The sequence below is a fragment of the Parasteatoda tepidariorum genome, chromosome 8 (genome assembly GCF_043381705.1).
Source record: "Parasteatoda tepidariorum isolate YZ-2023 chromosome 8, CAS_Ptep_4.0, whole genome shotgun sequence".
NCBI lineage: Eukaryota > Metazoa > Arthropoda > Arachnida > Araneae > Theridiidae > Parasteatoda > Parasteatoda tepidariorum.
The window spans coordinates 86316317-86343509 of NC_092211.1; the positions used below are offsets into that span (position 1 = coordinate 86316317).

The 27193-nt window shown below is 31.4% G+C and overlaps 1 protein-coding gene across 1 annotated transcript; it reads right to left on the bottom strand.

Moving 5' to 3' along the window:
- Positions 1–23209: 23209 nt before the first annotated feature.
- Positions 23210–24118, bottom strand: LOC139426169 (uncharacterized). The gene has a single exon (XM_071183961.1). It carries the CDS (start codon positions 24116–24118, stop codon positions 23210–23212), a length of 909 nt encoding a protein of 302 aa, XP_071040062.1.
- Positions 24119–27193: the final 3075 nt, after the last annotated feature.

Here is a 27193-nt window from a genome sequence, read left to right on the forward strand (position 1 = left end):
CTATCTATGCCGACTTTATCGTTTGAGCAGTAAAAATGTCTGATGTAGTACTCCGTACTACCGTCTTCAACCTTCAAACGGAGTGAGAAGAGTGGGACGCTGCTTTCGGGCCGCCGCTTCCCGCCACATGCACATCGTTGAAAAGACATAATCGCAGAGCTCGATCACAACACAATCTTATACTCCAACAAGATCAGGGATTGCATGTCCGCAAAACAGACACTCCACTCATTCATATGTAGTAGTTCCCGAGGGCGCCTGGGATATTATCTGTAGATTTAAAGACTGTAGTAGATGGTGAATGATAAGATGGCTTGGTAAAGGTTCTGTTTAGTCTAGCTGGGCTCCTGATGCCAATAATGAGAACTTAAGCAAAAACAATAGACAGATTATATGAAATGCAACGATTAAGTGGCACATGTTAAGGGCTTGGTAGAGGATCTATTACGTTTTAAATATACATGCTTAATTTTTTTTAAAAAAAAAACAGTAATGGTGAAAAAGTTAATAGATTAAGTTTATGCATGCATAGAAGGCATTCATTTCACTACCACTTTAAATGTAGATATAAAATTTTATGCCAAATGCGTAAAAGCTGGCATGTAAAGTTATCCCAAAAAGTACATCCTTAATTAAATTTCACGCCAGGCTAAGCTGACGCTCTTGAATTTCACAGTAGAATTACACAGAGTGGAATTAGAAATTGTACATCACTAGATAACTTTTTTTTAAGTTAAGAAACGGTAGTTATTCAAAAGTTTTTTCAAAATAAAAATGTTCTTATTGTAACAGAGTTGCCACGGGCGACTTAAAATACAAAAAGTCTTGATTAATAAAATTCAAAAAATTTAAAATTATTCACTTTTGATAGCATGGATAACTATAACACTATTTCTAAAAAGGTTCAAGTATGATCTTTTTTTAAGCTAAGCCAACAGCTTTGCTATGAGAAACCATCTGAAATATTTGCTGTTAAAAGAAAGAGTGTTTACTTAGAGTTAGTATGAAAGTGTTTCCGTACTTTCGTTAAACCCGTGTACATTACTATTACATTCAAACTAGCGTTTTATTTAATATAGATATCTTATAATTCTCAAAAATTCGTGATTGTTACAAATGGTTTTACTCCTAAACCTGGTGTAAAACTGTTTTATTATCAAGTTTTTTTAAAATTTATATTAATGGACTTCATTTTCTCTTCAAAATACAAAAAAAGTATAATAATGAAAGTATTAAAAAAGTACTTTTAAGCATTATGGTCTAAAGCTCACGTTGTACTTAATTTGTCTTCTAATGGGATGCCTGCAAGTGACGTACAGTGAGTATCTCGATTCTGATTGGTTGTTGAAACGTGGCATTTGCTTACGTTACAAGTATTCTTTCCCTTCTAGGTCGAGTAAGCAAAGCCAGTCAAGCATCAGTTCTCTTAAATGATACTTTCTATATTCGTACAAAAAGATTTCAATTCTTTCACTACATATTTATTACTTAACACAAAGACAGACATGATGCCATGTAGAAGAGAAACAAACTAACTGCGCATCGAAGTTGCCATGCAGGTACACAAAAGAAAAATATATTACGGTTACAACGAATAATAAATATGAGCCGTGGGGAATACAGAAACGAATAATAAATATGAGCCATGGAGAATACAGAAACGAATAATAAATATGAGCCGCGGAGAATACAGAAACGAATAATAAATATGAGCCGTGGGGAATACAGAAACGAATAATAAATATGAGCCGTGGGGAATACAGAAACGAATAATAAATATGAGCCGTGGAGAATACAGAAACGAATAATAAATATGAGCCGTGGGGAATACAGAAACGAATAATAAATATGAGCCGCGGAGAATACAGAAACGAATAATAAATATGAGCCGTGGGGAATACAGAAACGAATAATAAACATGAGCCGTGGGGAATACAGAAACGAATAATAAACATGAGCCATGGAGTCTCAGGGAATAGAGTGCTCCAAGCGATGACCGGTCGATTCGCCACCCGACCCGCACCTACCAGAGGGATGACCTAAAATATCCTCAGTGGTAGACGGATCATGGGCTACAGTCCCCTTGCCGTCAGGCTGACAGTGGGAGATTTTCTCTCCCCGTGTAACGCAAACGTGGGTTAGTTCCATCAAAAACGTTCTTCACGAAAGTAAACTCCCCCCCCCCCATACTTGATCCAGGAGTTCTCTTGTCTTCTGGATTGAGTTCAAATTATCTGTTCCTTTTTGAATATTGGTAATCGTATGCTTAAAATTGGGTCGGCTGTTCAATGGCGGTAATAAAAAAGAGAATAAAATTAGTTTTATATTTCTAGTGGTTTGTAACATTTCTTGAATGAGTGTTGCCAGGTTGGATTACACTGCACACAAAGGATAAAAGCTAATCTTGATCGCAAAGCCCTGGATTACCTAGACAATTTACCTGGATTTTCTAAGTATTCAGGGCTTTAAGAATGCCTTCATACAGTATTTCATCTTTTTTCTCGCTAAAAATATATGTTTACTATTGAATAAACTGATGACACAGTTATTTTTTAATTACCCTGTATTGTTTAAAAAGTAAAAATAACATGAATTTCTGTAAAATTCATTCTATAAATATATCTAGATCACACTAATGAGTCATTTAATTTGACTCTCTTTTTCTTAAATGAACCACCACTACTAACAATTTAAAGGCAGCTGTCTTTGCTTCTTATCTATCCAAAATTGATTATAAATCCTAAAAAAAACAAATCTTAATCTTAATTAAAAGTAAGAAAAATGTCTAATTAAGTGGTTAATTAATGAAAACCTGTCATTCCAACTAACCCGGGCAATAAGAAGCAAAAAGAAATAATCCATGTTTTCTTTGTAGTTGGCCCCTTTATTCTAACCTTCATCGTCAATAATATACTGAACAAAAAAAAAAGATATTCTTGACGAGGAAATTGATTATACATATAAAGCTAAATAATAACACCGTCACAACTCCAAAGTAATTGCTACTTTTTTTTCAACGTGAGAGATATGTTATTAATCGAAAACTGTCCGAAAGTTGTATTATTTTTAGTTTAAGTTGCGGCACACAAAAATCTTGAGTGTATAATAAATATGAAAAATGATACGAGATTTCAAGTACTGTGTTTATGACGGCGCTATTTTGACATTTTTTATTACAGTTCTTTTTACTTATTACACATTTCTTCTTTGTAAACAACTTAAGTTCGGTATCTAATATTTAGGAATTAATAAAAAAATATTTTTGGGTTGAAAAGACGATCTAAACACTGAGCAGGAAGTTGTTTTATTTTGATGTTGACGGCTATTTTTCGTAAAGGCATGTTCCCTAAATTAATAGTGTTTTTGTTTTTAAAATAAAATTATACAATATTTGTTTCCCGTTGTTAAAGTTGTATTATTTTCATTTCTTTTAAAAATCTGGTAACTGAGGCAGTTTTTGAGTCACAAAAATGCTTAACACGGAAATATTTAGATAATTGCTTTGATTTGGTTACAGTCGATGAATCGTAAAAAAAAAAAATTCGTGAAAAATAATACCGCATTCGTCGGATAGGTATTTCAGGCACGTAAATAGATATTATCTAAAATTGTACTTCTTACACTTTGTACTTATTGAATCCCTTATAATTTCTAAACACTTAGTTCATAGTGACTTGATTTCGGTGTCATAGTGTTATTCGATTCAGCAGGGAAAAAATACATAAGAAACCACACTTGTCTTGATGGAAAGTCCTTACTTATATGTTATTTGGAACTTCCTCTCTTAAAGCCGATCACTGGTCTAGTGGTTACTGGACTGGACTACGGGATCAATGGTTGCGGGTTCGAATCCCACCTTAGGCAAGGATGTAACTTTCTCTCTCTCTCAGTGACTTCTATGTCCTTTCTTCTGCGTGAATGTAAACCGCCCTATAAACGGGTTTGGGGGTTGTATGATGTGGGGGACGCTACTCCAACTGGGTAACGATAGCAAGAGAATAGCAATTCTGACCTTTCTTAGGACTCTGGGAAATAGACCCAAGTGTTAGTCATTTAAAATAAATAAATTAATTAGTTAAATTAATAAATAAATAAAAATTATAAAAAACTCTCCTCTTAAAGCTTATAAATAGCTGACGATTCTTCGTGTTTTATGGAAAAAAATTTCATTTTACATAAATTGGTCCCAATGCAATTGTTATTTCCCTACAACTGGAAAATGAAAGTGCCGACAGCTGCTCTGTTGTTTGAATTAACAAAGAGAAATAATGAATCTCCCAATTATTACAGTATTTCATAAACAAACCTTTTATCTAAATTTAAAATAAAAAGCATAACTATTATTTAATATAAACTTTTTCGGGGGAATTAGATTGCCTCAAAGACTACACGCTCTCCTTTCTTTTCCTTATATTTTAACTTCAAACAAAACATTTACAGTCAAAATAAATTCTAAAACATCGATATAGCACTGGGGAACAACTTTTTCTATCGCATGAGATAGTGGAACTGATCCTAGATATTTTTTCGTTGAAGATTTCAAATCTGCAATCGGTTTTTTTTTTCTAGAAGCTACAGTTTTTATTTAATTTACTAATATATTCCTCACCTGGATTTTTTAAAATTTACTTGAGTGAGGTCCTCACTTCTCTTCTACGTAAGGAATGATATGAGGAAAGAGATAATACATAAAAGTTTATGATGTGATACGTTAAGGTTATATGTTTTTCTTTTTCTTTGTTGTGTCTTATTTTCAAAAGAGCAGACAAGTATGTATAGATATTATTTATATAATGCATATAGACATATACTTTATAAACTTGTACATTATTTAAGAAAAAATTAAACTGAACTAAAAATATCATTTTGAAGAAACATCTGCAGGTTTTGGGATAAAACTAATACTAATTTCAAATTTTATAATCCCCTCATCCAAATTGTCTAGGATCAAGTACTTGTATGGATACAACAAAAGTTTGTTCCCCACAGTATAATTAACTATAAAAAAGTTGAGAATCAATAAAACTATTCCCCTAATCGCTCAAAATGTGCTATTTCATCACATCAAATTGGTTTTAAGCCCTTTATTTGAAGCTATAAAAACAGATGTTTCTTTATAAAGTATCGCTATATATTTTGAAATATTACTAGGCTATAAACAGATAATAAAAATATAACTATTTAATATGTTTCTCACACAAGCAAATGATTCAATCTTCATTGGCTACCTCTATTATTATTACCATTCTTTAGTATATTTTGTTATACGTAATATTAATGAAAACCTATATCGATTCATATTTATTTTTTAATTGGTAATAAAATGTAAACTTTAGTGTTTTTATCTTAGTTCAGCAAAGTGATTTTTATTGGTTTTGAGTACCACTAAATGCATATATATTTAATTACATATAATTTAAATAAATATACTGTAAATAAAAGTCCTTCCTGTAAGATTAATTATCAGGAATGTGTTGGAATTATGTTTTAACCCATTATGTCCAAGCATAAAAGGCAGTCTACGCATCAAAAATTATTTCTTTCCGTTATCTACCACTTTAAATTTAAGACAAGACCTAGACCATTAGGAAAAAAATAAAACTTACTTCAAATCTATTAATATTATTACTACATCATAGTAAACAGAAATTCTTTGTATCAGGAAAATAAATCCTCGTGCTGAACTATTACCACTACCACTTTTTTTTTGGAAATGGAACATTTAACGCTTTGACTACGAATTTTTAAAAATGAATTTTTTGTCCCGTTTATTATTCAAAAGGACAAAATAGGTCACAAATAAGGCAAATTTAATATCTGAGATTTTTCTCACAAGCGGTTATCAATTTAGAGACTGGGACATATATGTCCCGGCCGTAGTTAATGGCGGGATACATATGTCCCACCTGTAGTGATTGGCTTACTACAAGCACATCTATCATTCCGGAAAAATTTATTATATGGACTTTTTTTTTGCATGGTATGATACAAGGTGAAGCAATCTTTGCACAACCCGACATTACACATTGGACAACTCATATTTGTTCTTTTTTCTATGTTCATTTGAGAAAATATGAATAAAATATGAATGGACATAACAATCCCAATGAAGAATACGAATGGGATATATCTGTCCCAATGAAGAATACTAGTGGGATATATCTGTCCCAGCGCAAATTCACAATGCTATTTCATGCAAGAAACTCTTCAGCGGCATCTAGGTAGCGCCATCTAGGGGATATTTGACACATGAAACACGTATACTTGGTTCGACTCTACGACTGGGACATATTACAATGAGTTTCTAAGTGCTTTTCACCCTATTAGTAAGTTTTAAACATTTGTTGGGACAAATGAGTCCCGTTAGTAGTCAAAGGGTTAAAAAGACGCTAGACGCAAAGAGATTAATATTGCTGAAATTAAGATTGCAGTTTATCTAAGTATTTACTAATTATAAAAATAATTGGTGAATCCCATACAACATGAAATAACTATATACATTGATTTAAAAACATTTTGATTTAAAAACATTTTGATGTAAGCAACATTATGGTAGCTTTGCTTTGTTATTTATAGGATGTGGATAGTTATCAATGCATTATTTTTTTTCTGAAATAGACTGACAGCAAAATATTTCAGTCACCACTTTTTTATTTATTGGTAATAAATGCATGACGAATCTCACTCTTCAAATGTATCCAAAGGGTTAAGGCTGATTATTACAGAACATCTTGTGGGCAATAAATTATTTCCTGAGCCGCGGTGCCATAGGCGTTTGCCTTGCAATGCGCGATCATCTAAGTTTAGATTTTAGCAATGACTGGTCAATTTGAATTCCGCACTCAGATAGCACCGACCACAGTGCTGACGTAAATTATTCGCAATGGTAGACGGATCATGGCTAAAAGAGTGAGTTCCGCGGTTTTCCTCTCAATGTAACGGAAATGCGATTTAGTTCCATAAAAAAATCCTCCAAGAAGGCAAAATTTCTCCCACTACTTGATTGAGGGGTTCCCTTGTCTTCTGCATTGCTTTCAAAATTAAAAGGCTACGGAGTTGAACATTGGTAGTAGTAAACCCAAAATTGGGTCGGTTGTTCAACGATGGTTATGAAATAAAATAAATTGTGCCCGTGATTAAATGTACAAATGGAAAATGGATATCTACTCGAAAAATTGAAATAAATAATTCGTAATACAACTAACCAATCCTTACATGTATTTTATTTTATTCTTAGCCATAACAAAATGGAAATAGAAATTGATTTTAAAACTTTTATCATGTGTTTTTAGTTTTATTTTGATATTTCCTCTAGAAAAAAAATTAGAAGAAAACTATTAACATCCGGAAGACCGTTGATTAATAAATTAATTAAAACGCTAATTAATTGAAAGGAACAATATTATTAAAAGAAGTTTTAATTACTTTACTACCTCTTTCTTTTAATTCTATTGAATAATTCGAAATTAATTTTTTGTGGACATTAGTTTTCGACAAAATCTTAAAATAACGACATAGTTCTGCCGTAATTATTATTTTTAAGAAAGAACTCATAAAACTTTAATTTATATTTAAAAAGGTTTTTAATTACTTTGTTTTTAAGCTTTAATCAGATTTAACGGGTAGGAACCAATCTAAGGGACTCTTTCAGATTTTACGCAATATTTTATTTTTATATTTGATGTAGCAACAAAGTATTTGCATTTTTTTTTAACAGATTTGATTTTTTTATAACCGTCGTTGAACAGCCGACCCAATTTTTATGGGTTTGCGACTGCCTATGTTCAACTACGTAGCCTTGTAATTTTGAAACCATTCCGGAAGACAAGGAAACTCCTGGATCGAGTATTGGGAGAAATTTTGCCTTCGTGGAGGACTTTTTGATGGAGCTTACCCGCATTTGCGTTACATGGAGAACAAGACCACGAGAACCTACCACGGTTAGCATGACGACAAGGGGACTCTAACCCATGATCCGTCTATCACTGAGGGAGTACCTTGTCGTCAGACTAACCGTGGAAGGTTTTCGTGGTTTTCCTCTCCATCTAACTCAAATGTGGGTTTGTACCATCCAAAAGCCACGAAGGCAAATTTCTCCCAATACTTGATCCAGGAGTTCCCTTGTCATCTGTATTGGGTTCAATATGACAAGACTACGAAATTGAACATCAGTCGTAAACCCGTAAAATGGGCTTGGCCGTTCAACGAATGAAATAAAATAAAAAAACTAAACTACTTGAAAATATTTATGCACTGTCCGGAGCAAGTTGGCATCTTAGGGACACCAAATGTTGATTTAAACATGGCTCAACTTTCAACAATGGTAATTCCTTCTCCTCACACAATGTTCTAATGTGCGAACCAATACTGTTTCGTCAAACCGAATCAGACCATCTATATTTATATACTTAATAGGATTCATACGCACCTGGAAAATTTAAAAATATGGTACTTATATTAATATAATTTTTTTATATTATTATGTTTGTATCTATCAGAATATTTTAACTTAAATAAATATATATAGAGGCCCGCCAACTACTACGAATTTTGCAAAATATTTTATAGAGTGGTAGACATTTAAAAACCATACTTTCAGAATTTATGGTACTTTTGATAACATTTTAAAAGCCTCGTACAATCAACAACTTTTCAATCATTTATATGTATAGTATGTGGAATATAAGTTCAAATGAATAAAAAATAATACATTCAAATCCAAACTTAGGTACCAATAGAATGAATTTTTAAAAAAGCGTTGAAAGTTGACAGCCTTTTATATAGATCCGAAAGGGGCAGGTAAATGAAACTTTCTTTCGACAGTGGAAGCTAATATTAAGAAATTTTCAATTGCCTTTGAACAAAATGGATACCATTTATAAATTTTTCCATGTGCGCACAAACCCTTTTCAACCCTTTGAGGACGGGTGATTCATAAAAGCATTCGTTCAAAATCAGAATCAGGATGTAACTAAATAAAAAACGATAACTTAAATGTAGGCATTGCTAATTTGACAGACTAACTTTGCCTTTACTTTAATTACTGTTAGTTTAATCATATATATAATCAATGTTAGCTCAAAATATAACTAAATAATTTTATTTTGAACTAAAGTAATGGTGGATTAAATAAATCAAACAATTATAACCCCGCCCACAAATAAATTGCTAAAGAACTAACTTTGGTTACCAGTTTTATCTTTTTACTCTGATTGATACGGTTTTATGCTGGCACGTAATTGCGACAGTCGACGCGAAAGGGTTAATGATCAGTAGTGAACGGTTTACAAAAGTAAATGTTGAGGCGTTACACTTTTTAGGGGGAAATACTGCCGTGCAACAGAAAAGTCAACGTAAACGACAAAAAATTCAAAATTGAGATTTTTTATATACATATATATATGGCATCTTTATATGCTAAGTTACATATAAAATGTTTTTTTAAATCAAATTTTGTTTTATCAGTTTCTGAAATTGTATTTTATGTTCATTGCATTAGCAATCCAAAGAAAATAATTGTCAAGCCACTTTTCTCGAATACTATCGTGAAGCGCTTACCATGCTTTTTTTCTCAATTGCACTGCAAAATAATGAAACGGATATTTTTTTTAAAAAAAAGGATATTTTATAAAACAGGTATTTTATCTTTAAAAAAACGAATATTTTATATATTGGATTAAAGTATTTTATTTTATTTTATAACCGTCGTTGAACAGCCGACCCAATTTCATGGGTTTACGACTACTTACGTTCAACTCCGTAGCCTTGTAATTTTGAACCAATCCAGAAGACAAGGAAACTCCTGGATCAGTACCCCCGGAGGTATTGATTTCTTGTGGGAACATAGAGGATTTTGAGACTCGACAGATTTAACGTGCATCAATCACCATTTACAACACGGGGAGTCTTCGGCCGGCGAGGATCGAACCCACGACCTCTTGGATATGGGCCCAGCGCCCTACCGACCAGGCTATCCCGGCCCCTGATTAAAGTATTAACTCATTTAAGAATACTGTAGCGAAAATGCAACATTTTGTTTTGAGGTACTTTATTTAAAAAGAGAAGGAACATTTACGCTTAACTTTTGCTACCTTTTTAGTTTTAATGCATGACAATCACCTAATTTCGGATCAAAATAGTGTGAGTTCAATAATAATATATTTTGGTGGTCTTGTTTTCCCAAGATCAGGAATGAAATAAATGAGTTACCAATCTTTACCTCTCTGAAAAAAGTTCATTGATACGTTGACTTTTAATGAGTTGATAATTGTTATGGAATTTGTAAAGAAAAAAATATTGCGTAATTCATTTATGCCAAATCGGAAGTTGTTGTGGTGGCTCAGGGGATAGAACTTTCTCCTTTTAATGAGATGATCGAGTTCGCACCTGGTTCGCACCGACCACAATGCTGATGTAAAATATCTTCAATGGCATATGGATAATGGGTGAATCCTTACGGTCAGGTTAATTGTGGAAGGTTTTCGTGTATTTTCTCTTCATGTAACTCAAATGCAGGTTAGTTCCATCAAAAAGTCCTTCACGAACGCAATTTTCTCCCATAACTTGAACCAGGAGTTCCCTTGTCTACTGGATTGGGTTAAAAATGACAAGTCTACGGAGTTGAACATTGGTACAGTAAAACTTGTGTAAGTTGACCACTTGTGGTGCATTGTTTTAGTGGTCAACTCATAGAGGGGTTGGGTCATTGTTTACTTTTCGTTTCCTATATCATGTTGCTATATATTTAAATTTTTTTTTTACTTGACTTAAAAATTTTATTCAGAAAATATGCAAATGAATATCTTAAGAAATGTGTTTAAACCTGAATGAACTTCAATTTGATACATATCTTAATTCTAATATTTAGCTAATTTTTCTTAAAAAAATTATTTCGTTAGTTATGCATGTGAAGTGTTTAATAAGTATAATTTCTTAAAATATCAGAACACGAAAACATGTAATTTGAAAACTTTAACAAAATAAAATTATTACTAACACTTTAAAATTTATTTACTACTCTTAAAGATCAAAGACCATAAATAAAGGATCAAAGCATATTTCAGAGCATTCACTTATTCAAATGCTCACTATTGCAACTAGAAGAGCAACTTTTCAACTAACACACCTATTTTCAATGAACGGATGAAAGAAATGGTCAAAAGCTGACCCTTTACAGTTTCCCCTGGGGGTCAACTCATAAAAGGGTTTAGATTAACTTTTTACACTATTTCACCAAACAAGTGAAATTTTAACATACATTGCAAAAATGACAGAAATTTTTCTGAATTTTTTTTCTGGTCAACTTATGAGGGTTTTAGAATAGAATTTCATAATGCTCCTAGACAAAATTGACTTATTTCAGTGGTCAACATGCAAGGTAGGCAGGTGGTCACGCTACAAAGGTTTTGCTTCTTTATATTATATAGGAAAAATTCCGTTCTTGATAATTGAGCTCAACTTATGCAGGTGCCCAACTTACAAGGGTGGTCAACTTGGCAGGTTTCACTGTAGTCGTAAGCTCAGAATTGGGTCAGCTGATAGTAATTAAGTTTAACTTATTTAATTTTACTAACGTTTGAAATTTTCAAATCATGATTATCAATGTTTATATATTTTTTGAATTTGTTTGTATTTAATGGTATTCAAATTCATTGTAAATGAAAATTAATGAATTAAAAAATAAAATGTTTAAGCATGAAATCGACTGCAATTTTAAATTTTCTAATAATATCCTCCGTTTAAGCTGAAGAAAATAGCTAGTGCGATATTTCGATTTTTTTTATAAAGGTATTTCACGAGAAAATTTTTATTTTAGCTCCAGATGTAACAACTTAGTTCAAAACGCTAGTAGCAATATTTTTAGTTCAACGTTTGACGCGTCCTAAGTGTTCTTCGGTGGTTACTGTTTAACGTTTAGATGACCTGCGAGTTATTTTTCAAACGGTCCCAAAAACAAAACAATTACATTGTAACACCCATCACTGCCTGTTTCCGGAGCAATGCCTAAATCATTGACCGAATATAGCCTTTATATTTAATATTATCTTGAAAATGATCAATAACATCATTTGGAAATCACCGTACAATCAATATATCATCTAACAGCTATAACCTTTGCAAAGCTGTTACGTTTAACAATATTTCGAAAAGGATGAAGAACGCCGTTTAAAAATTGTGGTGGTTAAATCTTTCATTAGTAACGCGCTGTTTTGTAGAATATTATGAGGAAAAAAAAACCGTAACAGTATAGATGTGGCGTTGCATTCATTAATATCACGAAAGAGATCAATAACATCGTTTGAAACCGCGCAATATATTCGTCGATATAACCTCTAACAGCTATAACATTTGCGTAGCTGTTACCTTTAACAATATTTCGAAAAGAATGAAGAACGCCGTTTAAAAATTGTGATATTATGATGTACTTAGGTCTTCCTTACTTGACGCTTTGTTTTTAGGACAATTATTAAAACATGACAATATAACCTTTACTTTTATTAATATACTAATAGTCATTACAATCTAATAGTCATCATTCATCATATACTAAAATACCAATAGTCATCGCAATAACAAATGCAAATGATCCTAAACGTATTCCAAATGAAATTACGTGTGACTAACGTATTCCCAAACTAAACGTATTCCCGAAGAAATTACATGTGTACTAACGTTGAAATTTCCTAAATACGAGCATAAAGTGATTTCAATATTTAAACATTAATAGAGCAGTTTTAGAAACGTAGCCGTTTTAAAAGAACCATTACGCTTTATTATAGTCATCCCATAACAGTGCATTTGAAATTGACCCTAAAGCTATTCTAAAAAAAAAATGACATCTAACCCTAACATTCAAATATTAGAAAAATGATCCAAAGAGAAACCGATGTTTAAACATTCCTAGAATAATTTTAAAAAAATATAACCGTTACCTCTAATGATAATAATAGTTACATTTATAAATATAGTTACGTTAGTCGACGTTTAATAACAATCCATTTGTTTAAACCTATTACCAAAGAAATTATTTACAAACTTAACATCGGAATGTTAAGAAAATTTTCAAGAGAAAAACCGATATTTAAAGATTGCTGTTTAATCAAAGGAATTGTCGTTTGAAGTAGTAAGTAAAATGTTCCAACTTAAATCTAAAATTTAATAAGCATAATTTCGAATTCTTCAACTCGCAACCTCTATATTAATTCTTTAAAATATTATAAACTATAATTGTTTAGATTTTCGTGCAGAAAAGTAACGAGGAATTGAAAACATTTTAATCAGACATCACATGAAAGAGAACTTTCCAATACAGAAACGATCTCTCATATATTTCGCTTCATCAACAAAAGTTACGGTTACAAGTAGCCATTTCATATAATACTCTTTCATTCTGTTCAGAAAGTTTTCCAAAGGATCAAAACACAACCCGCCAAGTTTTAAACCGAAATCTTTTATCAGCAACTTCTGGCGAGAGAGGAACAGTACTGATAGTTTTCCGATATTCTATATAGCATTTGTGATTCTTTTTTCATTTTCTTACCCTTGGCTACATTTTGGTTCATTTACCACCTCAGACGTCGTCAATTTTCTACTCCCGTTACAGTTATATTTAGTTTTCTCGAAAGTTTTCGCTCATAATTGGAACATAGAAGCGTTAAAGCAATCAAAGATTCCAAGACATTTTTTTAATAGTTTGATTGTGTTTGAGTTACTGAAATTACTTATTTTGACTTAAATGAATTGCAGTTAGAGATGTAATGATTGAATAGAAAGTAAGATTAAAAGAACAACCATTTTACATTTATTGTTTATAAGCCAACTTTTACGAAAAACTTTTTTGAGGGGTAAAAATTTTTATGTTTTAATATATAATTCTGAGCTTTAAAGAAATTGATTTAAAATTTTTATAACCACCACGAAATAAACATTAAAACATGCATTTTAGAATTCTAAAATTTAAAAAATTTTGAAATTATTTAATTATTTGACTTCGCTTTTTAGAACCACTATGAAAAATCTTTAGCAAAAATCATAAAAGTTGGCAGGCTTGTTATCTCCATAAATCACATCAGATTCTATGAATCAGTGAGGACCTGCCAGGGCTGGTACAGAGCACAAATATAAGTATAAGATAAAAAATTTAAGGCATTTATGTGTTCCACTTCGGTGAAGATCTGTCAACTACCACTGTAGCAATTTTGAGGGATCACATGATGCTCCTAGAAAATCAAAAAAACAGAGATTTTAATAATATACTTATGATGGAATAAATTTTACACAAAAGTTTGATAACATTGTCCAATGCACCTGGGGAAAAAAAGGTGGTAGACCATTTATCGCTTTACTGCCATTAAAGAAAAACCTAAATATAATTTAATTAAACGATCAATTTGCAAAACTATGGCCTTATTTTCAGTTTCTTTCAAACAAATTTGATGACAAACTATTCTAAAAGAACGTATTCATTCTTCGCTAGAAAACTTTTCTCAAAGTATTCTTTTGAAACAAACGATCTCTTTCCTGTCTTCTTCTCGAACTTTCTTAAAAAAATAAAAAATTAAAAAAGAGAAAAAATTACAACAGATTGCTACATTCTTGGAACGATTTCTCGAAATTGAATTTATTCGATTAAAGACAAAAGAGAGCTCCCAGGGTGCACTTCAAATTTCGATAAAAATAAATTTTGAGTTTCTAATATTACAATCGTTTGCACAACTTTCCAAGTTTTTATTTCTACCCATTCTTTTTACTATTTGAAGCGTAACAGCTTCTGAGGCTTGATTAAAATTGTGAAGCAGGCTCAGAAGGTAAGCAAATTTCTATTCGATAAATATATTTTATCGGAAAACTTCGAATTCAGGCGACAAAGCGAATGGAAAACATGCCATCTGGGTTCGAAAAAGTTTCGAACAAATTTGCGCGAAATTCATATCTCCTTTCTTAGTTCTTAGGCTTTAAGAATTCTCAAAATAATTTTAATTTTGAAAGCACCAAATATCAATATTTAAAAAAAGAAAAAGTATGTTCACTCATCAATGAAGGAAAAAAAAAACAATTTTTCAGCAATTACAAGTGTTTTCGAAATTTTATCTTGATTCTGTTATCAATTTCTCTAACAATAATTTCTAAAAAATATTTCTATGTAAGCTAATTGGAAAGTTTAGGGACAAAATTGAGAAATTTTACTATAGGCTAATTGCAGCAATTTTTTAAAATACGTATGTTCAAGAATTGGGAATTTTAAACGATTATAAAATACTGTTGAAATTAATCCGGTTAGCCAATTCTTTGCATTTATCAAAGTTTAGTACACATCACAAAAGTTCATTTCTAAAATTGAGGAAAATCTTAGAAACAAAAGTAAAAAAAAAAAAAAGAATTTTCTGAATATTTTAAAATATTCTGAGTTCCATATTTATTGAAAAAAAGAAAAAAACATGGTGGTAAGGAGGCAAATAGAATCAAATACTATTTTTGTATCAGTCAGTTTTAAATGAATAGTTTTTTTTCGGTTTTCGTTCAATAATGTAAGTATTGAGTGAATTTCTTCGTTTATAATTATATTAAATGTATTTTTAACGAATAGTATAGGTTTGGCATATTTTTTTACCTATCAATTTATATTACCTATCAATCTATATTATATAAAAAGCTAATACGTATGTATGCATCAATAAAACCGATGATATTTCTTTTCTCGCGTTGGGCACAGTTTTCATTTTTAATTGATAGGATTCGGCGCGCAAGAGCCCGTAATGAGCATCATATGGCTTATCTATATTATATAAAACGCTAATACGTTTTAATTGATAGGCTTCGGCGCGCAAGAGCACGTAGTGAGTATCATATGTCGAATCAGGTGAATTCTCACAGAATTATTAAAAACATTCTCACAAAATTACGATGCTTTACGTCCGGCTTTCAGTAGACTATTTCATATTGTTTTACAACACATGGTTTTAGCCCTCTGGTGGGAAAGACTTTAAAACAAAAGTTACTTTTCTCAACAACTGAAATTTAGAATAGTGTGATTAAGAAAAATATGTGAACTGTTTGGAATTTCAAATTAATATTGCAATGCACAGGTTTAGAATTTTCTACAGTGAAAAGTTTTCGGAACTTCAGTGTTCAAAAAAGTATACAAAAGCTAGACGTTAAGAACGTATCCAATGAGCGAGCATCGGATTGCGAAGCAATCCAAAATGTGCTGCGAAAGCAGTTCTGGGAGTTGGCGAGCGCCAGCGAGCAGGGGCGAAGCCTCCTAGTCCTATATATTTATTTACCTATCAATCCCAGTCCGTTCAATTGGGTACTTGCACTTCAAGCAGAAGAAGACCTCCCGTACCCCACACATGTGACCTATGACGTCAGCTTATCTTCATCAAGAAAAGTGGCGTATTAAAGTTGAGCTAAGAATCTCTACATAAGTTAGAATGTTAAGTAGCGATAAGTTAATTTAATACATAGCCGTATCGGAACATCGAATGAGTTGAAATATAATTTTTTCTCCTCTACTTCTTGTACTTAACTTATATTTATTACTTGTTTATGTATTTTATTGTAACCGGGATATATTTTTGTTTTGTGTACCTGGTAACTTCGATGCATAATTAGTTTGTTTCTGTTCCACGTGGCTTCGTGTCTGTTTTTGTGTTTAAGTCTCTTTGTAAAAATATAGTGAAAGAATTGAAATCTTTGAAAAAGAATCTTTGTGAAAGAATTTAGAATGCGTTACTTAAGGGAATTGATATTTGACGGGCTTGGCTTACTCGAAATAGAATGGAAAGAACAGTTGCTACCGTAAACAAATGCCACGTTTCAACAACCAATCAGGATCGAGTACCCACACTACGTCACTTGCAGGTATCCCATTATTTGATAGAGAATATTTTAATTTAGAATTTGTTCATAAACTTCAAATTATCATATCAAATATGAATTACAATTTCCGGTGCTCGATCACTACGTTGTCTTAAAGATTGTAATGGGTGTCTATTACTTTAGTTGAATCACAGGTTTGTAAGTGCCTGGAAAAAAGTACTAACTCGTATCAATTTTGTTAAAAAAAAAAGCGGAAAGTTTTTTAATATTAGCTTCTATTATAGAAATAAAATTATCATATCTGTCAACGTTGACTCTATATATATTTACTAAGAAAAAATAAATATATTCTTTTAGTTACAAGCAATAATATTAAAAAAAATTATATCAATATTACTANTGCCTATTAAAAATAATATGAAATGTTGAAAAGAAATGAATCAATCACACTATTTCTCTACATAGCAGGGTTCCCACGACCTGGAAAAAATAAAGAAAGGGTAGCTAAAATTTTTCGAAAATGTTTAAATTTATAATTTATCTACTGAAAAATGTTTAAATTTATCTTTTTCGAAATCATTCACGAGTTATGTTTTTACACCCATATATATTTTCTTTAAATTAAATATTTACTGATACCTTAAAATATCTAGATGTAACTCATTTTTGCTACCACAAAGAATTTTCCAGATCGTGAAAATCCTGCATAAGTACCACCATTAAGCCATTTATCGTAGCGGGGAAGGAGGTTTTAGTTGTTGTCGCATTTACGTCGCACTAGAGCTGCACAATGGGCTATTGGCGACTGTCTCGGAAACATCCCTGAGGATGATCCGAAGACATGCCATCGCAATTTTGATCCTCTGCAGAGGGGATGGCACCCCCGCTTCGGTATCCCAACGACCTGCACGCGACCGCACGCGAGTTACGGTAGCACAGTTTAACGAGGACCCATACCGCACATCCTCGGTCCCTGCGCAGACTAATCCAAGTGGTCACCCACCCGCACACTGACCGCAGCCAGTGATGCTTGACTTCGGTGATCTGCTGGGAACCGTGTCTTAACGATCAGTCCACTACGGGACAAGGAGGTTTTAGAAAACTAATCAAATAATAATGTTGCCTGATATTGAAATCAGTGGTTAAGAACGTTGCTTGTTAGAACGAACATTCGATAATACATCTTCTTAAACTTGTGGTTTGTCCACCGACGAAACATGTATGCCTTTCTTTTAGTATCTTCCCTGGTGTTAAGTTTAGGTCAAAATTTCAAATATCTGGTCTTCTGGGTCAAAATTTCTTCAAATGCCTTTCTGGTCCACAGACGATGATTTCTCATTCTATTCCTTAAGGCCTGGTTTCTTAGGACAGGACGCCGTCAGCTGGAAATCAGCGCTAACCTCTGATTGGTCCATTTGTGAGTTTAATAGTATACGAAATTCTAGGTTGCTTAGCGTCATGATGTCTACCAGAGTTTGCTCCTTGGCGATTTGGTCTTTGAAAACTCGTATTGTTTTAATGAAAATAAGTTCTGAATAATTCTTGAGACTCAAAATTGCTTCTGTGGTAGGACCTCTCAAAGTAATCCACAGGCTCTCCAAACAACCCGTTTGAGTGCTTTGAAAAATCATCCAATCCTAACTCTGTCGAGTTTGAAAGTTTGCACCCTATATGTCTATGAAATTATTTCTAACTTCCTATGTGGATCCAAAACCCTCTTAAGTCTAGCAGAACTATTCAAGTAGTAAACTAATCATTAAAGCACATGGAAATTCCCCTAATTTCGCAAACATATCAATTTAAATAATTTTCGCTCCGTACGACGTTCTCAAATTTCTTTATATTAGAATGACCAAAGGTTAGAAAATTTTTAAATGTGGCGACAGCTGTTTTACGGCAACGATATAATAAATTTCATACGCATTATTTTCAAGTGAATTTTAGGAGTTCAATATCTTTACTTTCGCGTCAATTTTAGGAATTTAATAGTTTTACTTTCTCGTCAATTTTAGGAATTCCGCAGCTTTACTTTTTCGTCAGTTTTATGAATTCAGATGGTCAGTTGTAGCACCGATATTTAATTTACAAATATCTTTTGTGGATAGTGATACGTTAAAACACTTCGTATTCTCAATTCTTTTTTTTTTTTTTGTCAGTTTTTAACATTTTTTTGAAAAATGGCTAACCTGATACAAGGATTCTGCAATAAGTTTCCGAATTATTATGGTAATCAATAACATTTAATGGTAAATTTTCAGAAACGCAAAACAAACGTTAATACATAATCCTTGTAGTTTTGTACCAATAGTAATATCAGTAATGGGGTGGTTGTGATATTTTAAAATTAACCAGTTGTTGAAATGTTTGACATAAATTGTTCACAAAATGAAAATAATTTCTGTAGTTTTAGTGAACTTTACAATTGTAAAATCAAACAATAATTGCTTTCTATCAGAAGGTATTTATCAATCGACATCGTTCCCAATAACAAAATAATTGATATCGCATTTTTTTACCAACACCTAAAGACATTTTTGCATAGCCTGTCATATTACATTTAAGTTATTTATCTGTCGCTGTGTTTAAAAGAGTATAAAAGCACATTTATTAAACCTAAAATCTATGATTAAAGTGTGGACATAGCTACCACTAGATAAAATCTTTCGCAAAAAGCGTAAAAATTGGCAACTATGCTATTAATTATATTACATTAATATGAAAACATGTATCTCTCCATTCTCGAAAAACTATCCCCCCTCCTTTTCATTACGGCATTTAATTAGGGAAAGTACTTCTTTTCATCAATTCTATGAATTCTTTTTCGCTAGAACTAAGACGATTTTCTTCCTTCTACGCTTTTGCCAGTTCTTTTAGAACTTTTGCTAATAACAATTCTTTTACACTTTGTTGATTCTTGAGGACTTTTAATCCAATTAATTACTTCTTACGTAGGTTGTGATCGATTATCCTTCTCTAATTGGCAGCGAAATATTTTAGCCAAGTTATATCAGTCAGTGTTTGCTCTTTAACGAACAAGAACACGGAATTACTAAGAACTCGATGCTTAAGAATTATCTGTTTTCTGTAATCAAATGAGCAATTAATTTACCATTTGGACTAAGCCAATTAGTTTATTTTTCCATGGTTTTATGTCTATATATTCGTCTTTCTTTCGCTTTATCCGAATTTTTATGTTTCTCCCTAACCGTTAATTCGTTAATTGTGTATAGATTAAGAGGTTCGCAAACTTTTAATCGTTACGATTTTTTTCTTCTCTTTAAGATCCAATTCTGTAACAACTTACTTCATCTTTGACGCAATTGATTTTTTTTAAAGATATAAATAACACTTACGGCCCGAAGCAGGTTATTATATTAAAGCTATTAATATACTTATTGCATCGTTAATCCGCAGATTAACTAGGGTGATCAAACTGATCCGTTAAAGTGAGGAATCAAGTATGTTCCTCAATTTACCAATCAATGCGCGCATTAACGTTTCCCGTATCGTTATAGTTCTAAGGTTTGTTTCTCTCTTTCTATCAATTAATATTTCTGATTATTGACTTGATTCTTAAGATATTGAAAATTAAATAAATTACATTATGTTAATTTCTTTAATTGTAATTATATTTTCATTCTTTGTATTATAATTCTTTAAGTGATTTATTCTATTAACTATTGTGCTTCTTGTTTGATTGTAGTAACCATATTTTTAAAATAGACAGATCTAAATATTATTATGTTAATTTAAACATGCAAATATAATGTTGCTGCTTCAGCAAATATTTTATTTTCACTTTAACGGTTGCCTATTAAAAATAATATGCAGATTATCTAGGTAGTTTGCAAGACTACCTATGTAATTTGAGAAATGAAACAATTTTTTACTACTTTAATGGATCACCCTAATTAATCTACACATTAGCTACATCTTCTGCAAAATAGCTGATTTCTACTTCTAATAATAATTTCTTCATAATATATTAAAGTGTCAATAAAATTTGTAATCGCGGATACTTTACTTATCTTGAAATTTCATATAAATGATAAATATTTTAATGGCCAAATAGTTCATATTTTCGAAAACTGACACCCCTGCAAATCTGAGAATCCTGCCAACAGGATTTTCTATTTTGTGGAGTTAAAAAAAATGAAAGAATAAAATATGCGAATTTAAGTTATTAATGAGTTCCCTGGAATTTTTGTTAAATATAACCCGTGTCGGCATAAACATGCTAAAATTAAAAACTGAACATTATAATAGCCTTTAAAGGTAGTGTCCTGTTACGTTATTTCGGTTAAAGTAAATCTCCAAACTGCCCCCAAAAAATGTGAGTCTTGTCATTGTTTCACAATAAGCCTTAGATATTTTTTTTATAAGTAATCCCTCAAGAATTGATGAAGATGTAAAAAAAATATTATTTTTTTAGCATCCTGAGGAATCAAGTTCAAGTACATAAAGATCAAGAAGCTATCATACTTAAATCTGAAAACAAAAAAGAAAAAAAATCTCATTTTAAAACTTCACTAATACTTTAATTAACTTTAATGGATATTGTCGTTATTTATAAGCACAAAAATACAGAAAACTTTGTTTAAAATGTTTTTATACTGCTGAAAAAACGTAAATCCCTTTAAAACGTTCTTAAATCTAATTTATAACAAGAGAGAGAACTTTTTTTTTCTCAAGACGATCGATATGCAAGTATTTAAGATCATACTTCTAAGTGGCCTTGTTTTTTTCTTTCTTCTTTCTTTCCTGGCACTTCCTGGATTTTAGAGAATGTTTCGGAAACTTTTAAATACTGCTCGTTTAGAATTAAGTAGTTTGTGGGGATTATTGATTATTTTACTCTAGAACACTGGAGGATAAGAAACATAGAATTCGAGAATTTTTCATCTTTTAAGCAAACTTATTTACTACCATTGAGCTCGCAGCAAAATTCCTTTCTTTTTTACCCTTGGTGAAAATGGGTGTTGTTTTAGGTTTTCCATGTTCGCACATTTTTTAACTAAATCAACTTTATAGACTCTTTAAAATTCAACACCTCAATCACACATGATGAGTTTTAAAATCGGGATAACTTTGTATTTATATAAAAACAGCGCAACTAGATTAAATAAATAAAAACTAAAAAAACAGACGATAATTTTAGAACTTCTTGATGGAGTTGATAGTTTTTTAGACTGAGATGTTTTTACATAATATTAATTAAAAATATTTTTATATTCCTTTTATAGTTAACTTATTCATGATGACTATCTTGGCTGTGATTGTCATCTAAATATGAATACTAAAGAAGGAAAAGAAAATTGTGACGTTCTAAGAAACGTAAAAGGCTGCAATTGAAAACCATTCCAGTCCCATAATGGACGACATAAGAAGAAAAATACCAATTGCAAAATACCAATAAAAATAAAAAGTGTGTCTCTATTATAGTAAAGTAAATGCCTAATATTATCTTACTTTGAAACATTTAAAGGAGAAGAAAATTAGCCGCCGTTTAACAATTCGCGATCGCAAGGGGCGTTGTTGTATGAGACGAATTCCTGCGATTTCCATATGAACAGTCATTCAGTTGCTCTGGAGACGTCTTTAATGTAGCGTGTGGCATTGTAACGTTCCTTTTTTAATGTGGCTTATTAATTTTAAAGAAGAAAATTTTTTATTCTGTCTTATGCACGCGAAAACAAAATGGTATCTTTTTTTTTTTTGGAGAAAGAACATCCAAAACACATCGGAAAAATATTTGTAAATAAACAGAAAACAAAATATGTATCTTCTTATTAGAGTTCAAACCTAACGCCAGAGAAATCGTTTTGCTAAATTTAATGATGTAACATGAAAGACCTATTTAAACTTTACATTCCATAGTTTTATTAATCATATTACTTCAAAAAGTATACATAAGCCCATAATTTTATATCATTTAATTTTGCAAAAAAAAAATTTTTTGACAACAATTTTTATCAAAAAAATTTTAAGTCTCAATAAAAATCGTTATTTATAAACTAAAAAACTCAAAATAAAAAATGCTTACGAAAAAAACGCTTCTAAAAATTCCTTAACTAAAATAAAAAACTTTCATGTTTTTTTTTTAAATTCTTAATCGAACGTAGAAAACCATTCTATAGAGAACTATCTTCAAATTATTGTTTTACAATCTTGAGGCCAGTGTCCAGAACAATCACAAAATGCACAATAAGGAGATTGTTTTTTTAAAGATAAATATATATATTGAAGAATAAATATAGGAAGAATATACAGAATAAATATATTGAAGATTATCAACTAATAATAATAGGAAATATCAATGAAAACAATATATTTATTCTAAGNTGTTGAGCGCATGTAAATTGAAGCACCATATGCTCGCTCTGAAGCATCACAGGATATGTGGAATTCGATGTTTGATAAATTCGAAACTCCTATCCACCTGGAAATTTTTACATCCTTTAATAATGACAGTTCTGTACTCCATCTGTTGTATTTCGATGCCGATGCCCGGTGGTAATATCTCATCCCATTGTATACCACAAAACCATGTGTCTTGAAACATTATCTTCCCCAAAACTAAAACTGGTGCGAAGAGGCCTAGAGGATCATAAAATTTTGCTATTGATTGCAAAAGAGAACGTTTTGTAGCGGGGTTGCTGTTTAAATTTAGCAAAATTTCATCTATGTTTTGATTAAATGTGTCACTTTCAGTATTCCAATTAACTCCTAATACCATAGATTCTCGTTTAAAATCAGTTTCGTTTTGATTCCAGATTTCTTTTAATTCCTTGGAGTTACTGTTCCATTTTGCTAAAGTTAGTTTTATAGGTGACATCAAATCCCGAATTTCATGGTAAATCTTTATAGCATAACTTTCTGTATTTACTGTCATGATGAAATCGTCCATAAAAATATTCCGTTTAAGGTGTTTAGAAGCAAGTTTATGAGACTCTGAGTGCATTTCAACTGATTCTTTTAATGTTGCTGATAGTAAAAAAGGGCTTGATGTTAAACCGAATGGTAAACGAGAAAATCGATACGTAATTATGTTATCTTCTAGTATTCTGTTTGTACCATCAGCATCATTTTCTATTTCAAACCACAGAAATCTAGTTGCATCTCTGTCATCTTCATTCAAAATTAGCTGCAAAAAGGCTTGGACTCCATCACATGTAATAGCATATTTACAAAATCGAAATCGTAATAATGTTCCTAGAATTTCGGGGAGTAAATTTGGACCTTGTTCTAATACGTCGTTAAGAGAAACAGAAAGACTCTGTCGTATGAGAAGAGGCATCGAAAACTACTCTCCACTTAAGTGAGTTATTTTTTTTTTGTTTTTTAACTATATGATGAGGTAAGTAAAAAACTTTGTCATGGGTTTTGGGTACAGGAACCACCTTTTCAACATGTTCCTTTGTAATATAATCTTGCATCTGTTTAGCATAAATGCTTTCTAATTCTGGTTCATCTTTCAATCTTTTAGACAACAGTTTTAGACGACTCAGTACAATATAATAGTTATCTGATGAAAGGTCAGGTTACCCTGGAAACATCAGGTTTCCAGGGTAGTTTCACCACTCGTCTTTCATCTACTAATTCATACGAATCATAAAATTCTTGCATAATTTCGCTATCACGGAATGACATATTTCTCTCTTGCGAAATATTTATACCAATAGTTTCTAAATCCCAAAAACCTTTTACCTCTTCATCAAATTGATGTGATAAATTGTTTGTGGTAACGTTATGCACTGAAGAGGCGTTAATACATTTAGTTATATAGTGCAAGAACGACGCTCACTTAAAATCCAACCGAATTTAGAAGGCATTAAAACAAATGACTCGGATAATCTTGTCGGACTTACAGAGTATACCACGTTCCAGTAGAAATCAGCGCCGATTAAAATTTCCATAGGTAAATTTTGGAAATTATCGTAAGAATCAGCCAATTCATAGTTTTTCTTCATGGCAAGATCATGAATGTCTTTTGGTACACTAGGGTGTGATGCGTACGTGTTAAAACTTTCAAATGCTGTAATATTACAAGGCTAGAGAGAATAGAAGGGCTGGTTCACTCCGCTCTTAGAGCTGAAGCTACGATTTCCCTCCTCATGACGTCACTGTGTCCACAGATCTCGGAGATCGCATATTATGATAACTTTGCATCTGTCTCTTTGTAAAAATAAGTTGGACTTTTTCCGGTTATTAGCCTTCAAACTTTACGCAATTAACACATTATTTCCGTTCATAAACATAGTTCAAAAAAACTGTCTTGGCCATTATATTAAAAAAAAATACCATTTTAAACTTATAAAAATGTTTTGCTAGTTGGTGAAAATGACACGATAAATACTTTATTTTAAAAAGTTCAGTTTTAACTTTAACTATTAAGAAAAATGAAGGCATATATCGACACTTTTTTTATCTACATATTCTTTTATAAAGATAAGTTAAGTTAAATTTAGAATCCCTGATTTTAAAATATGTCGTTAATAGCAATTTGTTCATACTTAATCATTAGGAAACATCAACCTTAAACGCTAATTACTGAAACAAAATAATAATTTAGGTTCATAATGACATTAGAAATTTTACAATTGTTTATAGACATTTAAATTTACGATGATATAATTTATAGATATTTAAATTGAAGAGAATATAATTTTTAAAAAAAATCATAAATATTTAGAATAACTACATTAAAAAATATGTTATGAAATTAGGAGAATTTCAACTATATACTATATATTTTATTTATACTTTTTACTTACATTTTAATTTTCTTTGACTTTATCTATTTTTTAATTCTTTTCACCTGCCTTTCTTTATGAAGTAGCGAGGCGGTTTCTATTTAGATAATGAATTTTTATAAAAGTTCTTTACGACAGAATAAACGTATTGCGGTTTTATATTAACTGTGTCATTTCGGAATCCATTCTTTACATAGTTGTTCATTTACTTTAGGGAACACGCGAAAAATTATACTTTTTCCTTTTGTTTTTATATCAGAATTTTTGCAAGTTGCAATCGCGCAAACTGGCATTTCGATAATAGTTTTAAATTCTTGTAAATTCACTGCAAAAACTGAGGAAAGTCATTATAGAAAATAACAAATGTCTTAGAATATCTAGCAAAAAGAAATGATCCAATATTAGTAAGAGCTAGTAAGGCCGAACGCTCCGTTCTTGAAGTGCGAGCTTTGCTCCAAAGTGACGTCACTATAGGAAAAATCGGAGGATTGGCGCGGCGAGAGCTACTTCAAAGGAGTGAACCAGTCCTTCTATTCTCTTTAGCCCTGATATACAGCAGAGTCAATTGACTTGCTAGGTTGATAAGCATGTTGTGAGGAGGACAGTGACTTATCTATTTGTACAGAGTCTCTAAAATATCTGTCAATAAGTTTTCAATAGCTTTCAACAGACAGGAGGTGAGGCTAATTGGTTAAAGTGATTTAGCCTCAAAGTAATTCTCCTTACCTGATTTTGGGGTGAAAATTACTCAGGTAGTCCTCCACGAATATATTCAAAGGCTATACAGGCTCGAAAGATCATACATAGAATAAGGGTTAGTATGTATGTCAACCTCTTCAATAAGCATTATAGGCGTAATGTCACCCATACCTGGTGACTATTTCCCTATTTATCTTATTTAACAAATCTAAAATGTATTTATCTTATCTAAAATGTGTTATATTTATCATATTTAACAAAGTTAGTGACTGAATTCTTAAATTCAAATTAAAAAAATAAATTACATCATATTGAATTGACAAATCTGTAAGAGATTTCTTACTGTATTTGATAAATGTTAAAATAGTGAAAAACCCCAATACAAACTTTTTTTAATTCTTTTTTCTTTCATAAAATATGCAAGAGTACTAAAAATTTTCATAATGAATCCGGTAAAATAAGACTTCCTATAAAAAGCTTTAAATATTTTGTGTAATTAGTGGACGGTCCCTCAGTCATTTCAACTTTGATAAAAAGAAATCTCATTTAAATCTTATTAATCAAAAGAGAAAAATTCTGAAGTGATGACTGTTCTGCGGGTGCAAATATCCTTCCCAACGAATCCAGCACAGTGCATGCGGATCCGCAAGTAATGCATCCATTAGGATTGGCGCTTTCCTAAGATGTGTACGACGGTATGCAGGAACAGATAGTGGCTCAATGAGTTGTGAAAATGTTAAACAGAACATAGTGAAAAACATGCTTTATACGTAATTTATGGTGACAATTAAAGAGACAAAGAAAAATCTCTTTTTGGAAAATTAGCTTTTTTTTTTTTTTTTTTTTTTTTTTTTTTTTTTTTTACGAACACCCGATATAAAAAGCACCTTTAAGTATTTTCTGAAAATGCAAAGCATCCG